The sequence below is a fragment of the Paroedura picta genome, chromosome 4 (genome assembly GCF_049243985.1).
Source record: "Paroedura picta isolate Pp20150507F chromosome 4, Ppicta_v3.0, whole genome shotgun sequence".
Lineage (NCBI taxonomy): Eukaryota > Metazoa > Chordata > Lepidosauria > Squamata > Gekkonidae > Paroedura > Paroedura picta.
Window position 1 is genome coordinate 91,558,807 of NC_135372.1, and position 13,014 is coordinate 91,571,820.

Consider the following 13,014-nt stretch of genomic DNA (forward strand, 5'->3'; position numbering starts at 1 on the left):
AAATTTGGGTTAAGTTCACTCAGAATTATGTCCTCTGTAGTCCAAGGGACTTTGTCACCAATGCCTCTACAATTCCAACGTTTTCTAGTCTATTTCAGGCAACTTCAAGAATACAGTTGTTTTCATCTTTTTAATGTAATCTGCACAGTTTTACTGCCTGCCACTGGCCTCTCCCAGACATATGTCACCACTGTTCTTGTAGTTAGCCTACAGGTCCAGATGAGGATGAGTAGCTGAGGCTGCTGCCATAGCCCACAGGGTCCTGCTCAGGAGTGTTTTAAGGGTTTGTGGGGCTTGTAGCACCAGAGCCAGTTTAAGGATTAAGAGAACAATTGCAATGGGAGCAGCCAGAACAGGGGTAGAGGGGCCCCCAACAGTGGGAAAGATGTCACTCTGAGTGTCCTTAAAGAATGGAAAGGGGGAAGGAAAAAGGCTACAGCCCTGATCCATGAGGAGGAAGGCACTGTATAGGGGTCCTGGAAGTGCAGGACCTGGAGTATGTGCTACATGTACTGCATGGATAAACAGGCTCTGGTCCTGCTGCTAGGCAAGGAGGCAAGGGAGGAAGGTCAAGCATCAGCCTCCTCCATTGTCCTCCACTGTCCTCCCTTCTCTCTTTCCCCTTGCTTTCACCACTGTTGCTGCTGCTGGAATATGCAAGATCTGTAGTGTGTCTAACTGAGCAGTATATAAAGGGTATCCTACAGGAGTCATAGGAGGAGATGTTTATTTAGCTAGATAGGATAGGGACTTCCTGATGATTTCCAAATTATCTCTTCCAGTGTCCTGATTAGCTTAACAGGAGATTTCCTCCTTTTGAGCACCCTTTCCCATTGGCCTCCAGAACAGTAGCTAGACAACAGACTGTAGTAGGTCTCTATCTTTTTCCATACGTAGCATTTTCTCTTCTGAATCTTCTCTTCTCTCCACCCTCTCCGCATATTCAAACTCTGCCAACAACTGCAACAGTGTGTAGGCAAGGAGGGGAATGCATCCCAGGACTTCGTCCATAAAAAGAGAGAGAGAGAGAGAGAACTTTTTACAAACAGACAGGACAGTGAATGAAACTGGGACTTCATTTGTGGCCTGGCCAAATGAGTTGTGGCCAGTCTGCTCTGATAGGCTGGTGCAGCAACAGTGTTAAAAGTTGGAGGGGATGAGATCACCCCAAACCTGCTGGTGTTTAAAAACACAAAAGAACAATCGCGAAAATGCTGGAGAGCACAGATTCATTGTAATAACAGAGGGACTGAACAGGGACAATTCCAGATAAAGGGGTTAGGGGGGAAACAATTACGTGAATGCAACCAGCTTTATCAGACCATTACAGTATTCAGTGGCCTAACGCCTAACCCATTGCAGATTGAGTGATGTGCTCATGCTGGCTGTGGTTTCATTTCCTTCTTCTTATGGAAATATGGAGCAAAAAATGTGTGTGTGCACGTGTGTGTGGGGGGGTGTTACTGTTCATATGGTTGAAACCTAGGAGTGACTTATATGCAGCCATTTGCTAGCAAGTCTACCAACTTTCACAACTGAACACCACTATCTGAAGAAGGGGGGTGCACTAAGCTTCAAGAGAGTGCATTGGTGGCATGGGCAGGGAGGCTGCTACTTCAGCAGCACGCTGACTTTTGTAAGTGTCAGAGGCAGCCCATTGTCATCACTGCCCCTCCCTAGAGCTGCTTCCCATCCAACAGCTCTGCTTCTGCTCAGGTAGCAGCCCAGCTACCTGGAGGTGCCCTCCATTCTCAGTGCCTCCAGACTCAGATGTTGTGCGCCCATGAACTTATCTGGGCAGAATGTACACAGGAACACATGAAGCTGCCTTATACTGAATTGGTCCATCTAAGGCAATATTGTCTACTCAGACCAGGAGTGGTTCTCCAGAGTCTCAGGCTGAGGTCTTTTACATCACCTCCTACATGATCCCTTTAACCAGAGGTGCTGGGGGTTGAACATGGGACCTTCTGCTTTACCACTGAGCCACAGCCCAATGAGCATGTGAAAAAGCTTGAATCATTAGTCTTCAGGAAGGACATGGGCATTTCATGCAATATTTTCTCTCTTTCTAAGACTTGGGCAGCTTGGATCTTCCTAATGGTCATAATCACAGAGAAAGAATGTATCTGATACAAGACTATGCAGTTTCTTTCTTTCACACAAGCTATTTTGCCTATAAAGATTAATTTTTGTAGGATAAATTAAGATGCCCCACAAACTCAGACCTACCCAGCTCTCACAGTTACATCCCTAACTTACATTCGCAACTCTGAAACTGAGCTGTTTGTACGTGCAATTCTTACATGTTGGCACCAAAATGAATCACTGACCTCCTTCGTCACTGTAACCCCATGTAAGTCAATGGACAATACTTGTGCAAAGGGGAACTACAATGCCCTTATACATGTTGAAGACAGAAGTATGTGGTTAAATGATATGCACTGTGAGGATTCTAAGGTTGGAAGGGCCAGGAGACTCGTTCCTTTTTATTAAAAGTCCATGTTCTTGAAGTCAACAGAACATCGGTATCGACCATCAATGAATTTGAAACATATATAATTTGGCAAGCATGGGCAAGTATGATGTTGTCGTTTTCCAAAGAAAGGGACCTTTAAGAGAAAACAGAGAGAACATTACCATCACTGGCAACCAAGGGAAATTGAGCATGGAACAAGGAAAGCAAGTAGCCATTAAGCCAGATCTTGACATTATCTGTGTGGCATGATACAATTGTGTGGCCCGACACAATTGAGCAACGACTATATAATGCTATTATGACAGAGTTTGGCATTGAACACAGAGTGAACTGAAAGACAAGTGAAGCAAGAGAACAAAGTTTGAGTTCAGTGGCATCTTTAAGACCAATGAAGTTTTATTCAAGTTATAAGCTTTCATGCATGCAAACACTTATGCATGTACACACAAGTTTATACTTTGAATAAAAGTTGGTCTTAATGGTGCCACTGGATTCAAACTTTGCTCTGTTGTTCAGACCAGCACAGCTATCACCTGAATCTATCATCAAGCAAAGCAACAGACAAGTATTCTTTTATCAGGAACATTAAAAAGTCCTACTGAATCAGTTCATCTAATGGTGTATCCTGATTCCCATAATGGCTAACCTGATGGCCTCAGAGGGTCTGAAAACGGGGCACAGATGCCAGAATTTCCCCATTGTCCTCAGAAACTGCTATTCACAGGCCAGTAATCAAGATTCCTTGAGGCAGAACTAAGGGATTATTCGGTCCCTGACCCTCTTGTGAGGAACAATTTGCCACATACTGTGATGCTATTAGCACCCTACTTGGCACCATAACACCTAGCCACAGTGATCCATGTGACAGTCACCTCTAGACTGGACTTCTGCAACTCGCTCTACGCAGGCCTACCCTTATCCTTGACCCGGAAACTGCAATTGGTGCAGAACGCAGCGGCCAGGATTCTCACCAACACACCATGGAGATCTCATATCTGGCCTATACTTCAACAACTCAACTGGCTCTTAATTGAATTCTGGATCAGGCTTAAGGTTTTGGTTGGTCTTTGTTGGTCTTAAAGGTGCTACTGGACTCTGATTTTAATGTTAAATCTAGTTTAACCTTCAAGGCCATACACGGTCTGAGCCCAGTGTACCTGAGAGACCATCTCTGCCAACTGGATGGTGATCCCTGGCCCCAAACAAGTAGGTTGGTCCTCAACGAGGGCCAGAGCTTTTTCCATCCTGGCCCCCACCTGGTGGAACGAGCTCCCTGAAGAGATCAGGGCCCTGCCCAAACTCCCACAGTTCTGCAGGGCCTGCAAAAGGGAACTCCTCCACCAGGCATTTGCCTGAGACCGACCACAGGTCCCCTTAAGACTTCCCCTCCATGGCCTGAACCAGTCTGGCCTCTCTAGGGATTTTAGCTAAGTTTCTGTTCTTGTTCTATTGTTGCTGTTGGGATCACTGAAGTTGTGTTATTTAGAACCACTGTTGCATTGTTATTGTTGTATTTGACTATGTTGTATGTTGATTCATTCCATGTATCCTGCTATGATGCTGTATGTAAACCGCCCTGAGCCATATGGAAGGGCAGTATAGAAATCAAGTAAATAAATAAAACAAATAAATAAAATAAATGTTTTCTGATAACTACAGCAGTAGAGGTTCACTTTTACTTTGCAGTAGCCCATTTGCTAGCCTTTCATAACCTCCTCCAGGTTATGAAAGGAGGATCATTGTCCATGGGGGAGGATGGGGTTGCGATGGGTTGGACACAACTTCGCACCTAACAACAACAACATAACCTCCACATCTATCTTGTAGTCCCACTGAAATATGTTTGAAATAAAATAGCATAATTTATTTGGTACATAAAGAGCTGATGGATCACATAAGTAGCTGCTAGATGCTAGTTGAGCTGCACAGTGCAGCTTGCTCACAGCTTTTCTGAAAGATTCCAAAAGTTGGAGGGGACATGCAATGAAAATCAGAAGATAATACAAAAGTGAAAAATGGTCTTAAGCATTCCCAAAGAATTGGAACTGGCTAGTGGTAAAGTCAGGCAAGGGAAGAAGCCATTGAGGAATACCTTGTGACTAATGGGGTGGCATTCATCTCCCTCTTGCCCCAAAGGAGTGCACATCCGGAGCCCACGAAGCCACAAGCTGATGGCACAGCATGTCCCACCTCCACACTGGAGATCCCTCTCACAGGCCTAGGAAGAAGCACCACAGCAGGGTTAAGAAGCCAAAACGTTTTAAGACAGGAAAAAGCAGGTAAAACTGAGAGAGATAAAATGGTGGGGAAACAGATATGCCAGTAGATCTTAGATCCAAAATGTAGGCTGCACCTAAAGTCACCCGGCAAACTTCCATTATGGAGTGGTAATTTGAATCCACATCTCCTATTCTACCAAAAATGGAGATAACGGCTCTGAAAACTGTGCTTAGTTATGCTTATGTATAACCACTCAGTGCTGAAACAATCCTCTGGATTTAAAAAGTGACTTAGGCCTGCCTGCAGTTAGTTATGCAGATTAGTGACTGCATTAGAGAACAAATCAGAGTTGGCAAAACTACAGGGGACAGGGCTATGGAAGGAGGGAAGACATTATCCAAGGCACCACTGGCAAAGTCACTCTTTGCTAGAAGGAAGGGGGCTGCTGGTTGCCAGGCTTTCTCCACCAGCTCCCCAGGAAACTGCTATAGGGTGTTGGGATCCTATTTCTGAGAAACTAGATTTAACATTAAAATCAGCGTCCAGTAGCACCTTTAAGACCAACAAAGATTTATTCAAGGCGTGAGCTTTCGAGTGCAAGCACTCTTCGTCAGACTAAGAACTGACCATCATAACAGTAGGAATATATAAGCAAAAATTAATCTTGTTACATTAGTAAACTGTGTCACAGCATCCAAACACAGCCACATGATAACTCCCTGCCAAACCAGCCAATCAAGCCCCTCGAACCCATTTGTAGTTCACAAGGACATATTAGAAATAAAACTGTCAAAGCCAGAGAGTTATCATATGGCTGTGTTTGGATCTATTTGTGATGAGGCTCACCAGACCAGCATCTGCAGATTCTTAGCTAAGGCTGCACATAGCAGGGTCAAGCGAAGCCCAGTGGATGCATTTGGTCATATCTTCATTATCTTTTCCTCAAGATCTTCATTTTTGTCTGCATGGTCACCTCTGATTTTTATTATAAACTGACAAATATAGGCTACATAATAAGCTGACAAATGGATCCTGCACTTGATTAATGATAAAGATTACTTCCAACCGTTATTTTTTATTATTGTAATTTTTTCCTGCTAGTGTTTTACAGTAGTTGCACTAACATCTTTTACAAATATCTACTTACACTGTTATACAAAAAATGTCTGACTCACACACTACAGCTGTCATGATTTAAATAGATAAAAGTCAGGACAAATACATAATAATGCAATTTCCTGCATCTGTTAAAATTGAAACAGTTTAAATTAAGTAAAGACAAGGGGAAAATAAGCATCAGTCTTATTCAGAGAAATGCTAAACAAATACAAATCAAATCCTGCCAGGCCTATTCATGAGTTCTCATGATGAAACCATGAAAAGTATTTAGGGAACAGGAAATAATGTATCAAGAATGAAGCTTTCAGCACTTAGTTATCAGAATTCAAAGTTTAGCAGCTCCTTCCTTGTTGAGTTTGTTACTGTGTGTGAGGGGAGGTGATGTTAAATTGTTATTGGAATAGTAGCACTTGATGATAGGGATGAGCAAATAATTCAATTTTAATTTCTGCATTTTTCTTTTTTTAAATCCTCATTTAGTTTCCTTATATCTGTTAATAAAGCTATTTGTTTCAGCTATTCAATTGGTATTTTGTTTCTGTCGGTTTCAATGGGAAATGTGTTTCCACTGTAATCCCCACTCCATCAAAATTGGACTGAAATTCTCACATATCGTCCCCTTCACACACAAAAATACCCTCTGACCAATTTCAGACCTGTTTTATAGGCAAGGTTGACTGAGGGAGGGACGTGATGACCCAATCAAGCCAGTAGCACTGGGGATGCAAACAAAATGGCTGCCTTTATCTGTTCACCCCAATGGCATTGCTGCTAATTGCCAGAACAGGAGGAAATACGCCACATGGCTTTTTTCATTGTACACTGTGTAAAGCTTCCTATACAAGCTAAGCAGCCGCAGAATCCAGAAATTAAACAGCTCAAGTAACTGGAAACCATAGTTTATTGAAAATCAAACTTCTTCTCAAGCAATGATGTAGTTTATTTTTCAATTTTCATAATAACAAATAATTGATTTCAATGGTTTTAGACTGGAGTAACTGCATAGGATTGCACTATAAAAGGCATTGGCTCACTATTAAAGTGTATTTGTAATAAATAAACATTTCTAGTTCAAACTTTGAATGGAAACACTTAATGACTCTTTTCAACTTAATAGGTATCTGATAAATATTGTGTTCTTAGAAAAAAGAATCCAGTGTAAACCTCTTAGAATTCAGTGGGTTGATTTACATATAGGCCATTTTCAAACTGCCTTTGCATTCCATTTTAGTGAGCCTCTTGTGGCGCAGAGTGGTAAGGCAGCAGACATGCAGTCTGAAAGCTCTGCCCATGAGGCTGGGAGTTCAATCCCAGCAGCCGGCTCAAGGTTGACTCAGCCTTCCATCCCTCCGAGGGCGGTAAAATGAGTACCCAGCTTGCTGGGGGGTAAACGGTAATGACTGGGGAAGGCACTGGCAAACCACCCCGTATTGAGTCTGCCATGAAAACGCTAGAGGGCGTCACCCCAAGGGTCAGACATGATTCGGTGCTTGCACAGGGGATACCTTTACCTTTACTTTTACCTTAGCTAATTTTTTCTGTATGCAAAGCATTGTTGATCCACTTGTGAGGGAAAACGCTCCCCCCCCCATTTTCTACTCCTTTGTTGTTCTTCTGAATTGCTGCAGTACCCTGTTTAAATTGCTTATAATGCTTCCTATAATGGTGCTTTATTTTTCCTGCCCTTTATCACTGTGTAGTCTTCCATGGACTTTTTAAAATGTTCTAAGTCAGTAGTTCCCAACCCTTTTTGTGCTGCTGCCCCATTGACTACCAGGCCACATCCCTAGTGTCCCCCCCCCCCACACACATATGAACACACACTTGTTAGACTTACTACAAATTCAAAATACACTATATTGACTATAGTGGCCATTTTTTAGTCTGGAAAAAATATAAGGTCTTCGTAAAAGTCATATGTAAAAATACTTTGGGCCCTCATTTGGAAGAAAGACAAACAGGAGGAGAAAGAGGGGTGCAAGCAATGGACAATCCCATGGCCAGGAGCAAGCAGGAGAAGGCTCTTCCAGCCTCCCAAAGATGGAGACTTTTGGGGAAGGGTTGCCAACCCTGGGTTAAGAAATTCCTGGAGCCCTGGGGTGGAGCCTGGGAAGGACAGAGTTGGAGGGAAGGAGGTCCACAGCAATATGATCCTATCAAGTCCACCTTCTGAAACTGTCGTTTTCTTTAGAAAGCTAAGCAAGGTTGGCCATGGTCAGCATTGGGATAGGAGACCACCAAGGAAGTGCAGCTACTACCCAGACACAGGATAGTAGCTGGACAACTTGTCACAGCAGGAAGAATTAGACTGCTGCCCCCTTATTGTTCCAAAATTCCTTATTGCCTTCCACTGTTCTCAGGAGGGGGCATATCATCCACTTTGGGAACCTCTATTCTGAGTGCTATAGCACTAAACCCCTATAGCCCTGAAGTGCTATAGTGGCACCCTTGAGATGCCTGGATTCCAATTATCTCTTTTTTTTGAGAGAGAGAATGAGAGAGAGAGAGAGAGAGAGAGAGAGAGAGAGAGAGAGAGAGAGAGAGAGAGAGAGAGAGAGTGTGTCAAGGCATCTCAATGTTTCTGCTGTAACACTAAACTGCTATATTGGTTTAGCTTTGAAGCGCTCAGTTTAGAATGTTTCAAAAAAGCCCTCTGTTGAAGGTTGCACAGTGAAAAGGGCCAGAGGAAAGCAACATAGACAGTGAATTAACAGAAGGAAATTTACTTTTTGAAACAAGTCCCGGTATCATTTCACTCAAAATTGGGCCAACAATTTAGAATGGTATTGTGAAATTCCTCATAATAAAAAGCCATACTTGTGACCTGAGCTCAGGCTTATACATACGTACTGGGAGCTAAATCCCATCCAGTTCAAAGGGACTTACAAGTAAATGTGCATAGGGCTACAGACTCAATCTAAACTGAGAGCCAGTTTGGTGCAGTGGTTAGGAGTGCGGACTTCTAATCTGGCTTGCTGGGTTCAATTCTGCGCTCCCCCACATGCAGCCAGCTGGGTGACCTTGGGCTCCCCGTGGCACTGATAAAACTGTTCTGACCGAGCAGTGATATCAGGGTTCTCTCAGCCTCACCTACCCCACAGGGTGTCTGTTGTTGGGAGAGGAAAGGGAAGGCGACTGTAAGCTGCTTTGAGCCTCCTTCGGCTAGAGAAAAGCGCCATATAAGAACCAACTCTTCTTCGTCTAATTTTTTTACCACTTAGAATTACTGCAGCAGGCACTCAAACATCATTACTCTATATCTGGCCCAGGTTTGAAAACACATATTACTTTAATAAGTAACATTGTATGCAACCACCAAATCAGGGAGTGTTTTGTCATTAGCTTCAGAATTTCACTTGCAAGGCAGAACAGACTTCAGTGCAGTTAGTTGGGAGCCACCAACTTTTTAACATGATCTACTCATGTAAGTCATGCAACGTGTAATACATGAACTCATGGAAGGTCTCTGAAGCTTTCCCCATGATTAACTTTTCCTGTCCCAGAAGTAACTGCTGTGATCCTCCGTGAGTCGGTGGATCAGGCATTAACTGACATATGGGAGACCAGGCTGCAAATCTTCAAAGCGTACCATCTGTACCCAGATTTTAAATAGAAAAAAATGGAGCAAAACATTATTTGGTCTATGAATACTAATATTTTAATTTTCATGTCACCAGAGGGTCACATTTGGATTTTTTCCCCCTGAGTCCAGGGGTGTTAAAAATATCCAAAGCAAAGTTTTCCATGACCTTCCATAAGTCCAGGACCTAAGATTTCATCAAAAGCTCAGAACATTATAAGTATTACAAGAAAATACAGTAGCTGATAATATTTTTTTAAATTGCAAGTTGAATTATTTTACATGATAAATTTCCAGATATGCTTATTATATTTGTGAATAAATTAGCAGCTTAATGTTGGTATCCAAAATGAAATGCATCCTGAAACTTCCCTCCGTTAATTTAATTTTTCATATGCCTGTACATTCTGATTCAAACAAAACTCATCTTTTGGGCTCCTGTTGGATGTAGTTGATCCTACCATTGATTCTACCTATTAGTACCAGGGTCAGCTAACAGTCCGGATTCTGTAGCTGCTGATGAAAAGTATTGTAACCATGTTTAGTGGCTGTTTCTCGCAGGGATGTTGCAAAGATTTTGCATTTTTAAACACAACAGCCCCAGGAAACTTTCTCTGAAACGAAGGAAGCTTATCTCCTTCCATCCCAAATCTACAGTTCACCTTCACTGCAAATGTTCACTTAAGTTCTCAGTCCAGAGTCAGGCTTCTCCAATCATTACACAAGCAAGACAAATGAAAGCCACTTACCCCGGTGATCACAGCACACTTGTATAAGGTTATTAACAGAGAGAAGCACAAGACTTGGATAACTGCGTTCATGATGCTTGAGAGAATGAGCCGGTCCTTGTCCACTTCTTCCTTCTCGGGATCCCTCTCTCATGTCACAGTCACACTCTCTGTGAGGCTGCAAGTCTTTCTCCTCTCTCCTGCCTTGCTGGGTTCTCAATGAGATCTGATCACATCCCCCTCTCCTGGCTCTCTATTTAACATCTCAGTCACTAGTTTGTCTCTGTTGCCGAAGTGACACTTGCCGCGATGATCCCAGAGATCACAGGAGAAGACTTGAATCTATAGCATAAAATATGAGGAGGGGAGTCAAACAACTCTTCACAAGATTTATTTGGTGTAGAACTGGAATACACGTGTTTTGTGGGTGGTGGTGGTGGTGGTGGTGATTTTTTTTAATTGCAATGTTGGTGGGCCTAAAAATAATATAGCAATTGGGTTTCTGTAGCTCTAGTTATTATTACATGTGATTTTTCCTAGTTATGTGAATTTTGTAAGAAAAGTGCTTGAAAATCAAACTTCCCTTTTTATAGTGCCCTTTTTGTGGTAAGTTGACCGTCTCCCCATATCATTTAATATTTCCAGTAGTTATGCAGCTGCACAGGAATGATATTCAACGGGATGGCTGAGTGAGTAACCATTGTTAAGGCATGCTAATAATTTGCATGGCTTGGAAGTTCCTCTGGGTCACTGTGGGCAGGTTACATCTCATTCAAGAAAGGCTATGTCTCATGTATATGTACTGCCTATGTGCTTGCACAATTGACAGCATTCCTTGTGTTATTTTATAGTTAGAACTTTCAGGTTCAAACTACAGTTCCCGGAGGGCAGGGCAAGAATGTGTAATATTTTGCAATCCATCCAAGCACACTGTCTCTGGCAAATATGAAATTTGCTAAAGACAAGCCACGCTGTTTCTTCCTCCCCACCAAGCCAAACTGTAACAATCAAGCAAAGTGTCTTTTGCAAGTTGTGTGAAAATGATGGACAAGGGGTGGAGAAAAGTCTATGAGAATGTGCATGCGCTAAGCATTTATGACCCTGTTATGGATAATTTTACAGAGCCTCTTGTGGCGCAGAGTGGTAAGGCAGCAGACATGCAGTCTGCCCATGAGGCTGGGAGTTCAATCCCAGCAGCGGCTCAAGGGTGACTCAGCCTTCCATCCTTCCGAGGTCGGTAAAATGAGTACCCAGCTTGCTGGGGGGTAAACGGTAATGACTGGGGAAGGCCCTGGCAAACCACCCCATATTGAGGCTGCCATGAAAACCATACAAGACAACTCTTGGATTGTGTGGATCAGTGGTCCCCAACCTTTTTATCACCGGGGACCACTCAACGCTTGACAATTTTACTGAGGGTAGTTTACTCCTCTATTCTCAACCACTGCCCTAACACTCTCTGATCACTATGGTAATGTTTAAACATTCCTTCAAAATAAGATACAGACATGCCACAACAATGAACATAAGGAACATTTTATTTTCATGGAAATTTTAACTCATGACAATGACAAATCAATGGGAACCCTGAGCTTGTTTCTCTGCAACGAGATAGTCCCATCTGGGAGTGATGGGAGACAATGACACCCGAAGTGTGTTGTAAAGGGCTGGGGGGGATGAAGTAAAGGGCCGTGGGGGGGGAGAAGGCGTTCTTCGGGGCCCACCTCCAATTAGTCGAAGGACCACATGTGGTCCGCAGCCCACTGGTTGGGGATCGCTAGTGTGGATGAATGTATTACCATGTGTTTCATAGTTATAAACCAACAGTCACAACTTTGCTCATGATTGCAAACTTTCCACATTGCAAACATTCCAAATATATATTGAACAGTGACAAGCAAAATGACACCTAAGCTATTATGCAATTGGTCTGCCTATTCTGTTCCCAGATGGCAGAATACTGCCTGGCTATGTGTAGTAGATTTTGCATGAGAATGATTTAACAGTGGCAGGAAATGTTTTCATTTTGTTACAATAAGCCACTGGCAAGCATGCACACTTCCAGTTGGGATGCATTAAGTTGTTTTTACAACAGTATCCTGATGGGTCAGGAATGACAATTAATCAGCTATTAGACTGGGCCTATTTATCTTCTTAGCATTGGCATTAAAATTTCATCTATTATCTTGACTACCTCTGCTGCTTTCCTCAGCAGTGAAATCCTCAAGCCTAAACCAGCATCTGTACAGCTTGCTATTGCTACTGTTTATACTGGTCTCCTCACTACTGTTTTCATTGTCCTCACTGCATTGCAATCTAGGAGGGAGCAAATCAAAAAGGTGCTTTTGGGTGTAGGCCATTTGTCATTTTCAGAACTCAGGGCTGATTCTCTAATATCCAAACAGAAGCTAGTCATGGTAGGAAATGGATGTAGCTCTCCTTATCCCTGAGTTTCTCAGGGTCTCTGCCCCTCTCACAAAGGAGCCTCCCCACAAAATTTCAGGGAGATAAGAGAAAGTGTCCCAGTTCCATAGGAAATTAAAATGTAATTTGAGATTGGCAAGAAGAGACCTTCCTCTTCCTCTCAAGTCATTAATAGGTTTAGAGAACTGTGAATTCTATTCAGCACCTATTTTTCAACTTTCATAGAACTTCCAAGGCTAAAGTGTGTCATATATTATAAAGCTATGCACAGAGGTATGACTATTTTCAAGACCAAGATAAGTGCCACAAAGAATACAACTCTGATGTGTCTAGTTGTAAACTAAGATTACGGCTGAAAACCATAGATAATGTTTCAATGGTAGATGATTTTGAATTAAGAAAGGGGCCAAGAGAACATGCACAAGGGCAATCATTTTTGCAAAGTCCTAAGGAAAGAAGGAGTC

General features: G+C 42.7%; 1 protein-coding gene across 1 annotated transcript; it reads right to left on the reverse strand.

Moving 5' to 3' along the window:
• Positions 1 to 2,492: 2,492 nt before the first annotated feature.
• Positions 2,493 to 10,463, reverse strand: PROK1 (prokineticin 1). The gene is made up of 3 exons (XM_077336325.1): positions 10,148 to 10,463; positions 4,572 to 4,697; positions 2,493 to 2,612 (listed from the first exon to the last, which is right to left on the reverse strand). Exons 1-3 carry the CDS (start codon positions 10,217 to 10,219, stop codon positions 2,493 to 2,495), a joined length of 318 nt encoding a protein of 105 aa, XP_077192440.1. The 5' UTR covers positions 10,220 to 10,463.
• Positions 10,464 to 13,014: the final 2,551 nt, after the last annotated feature.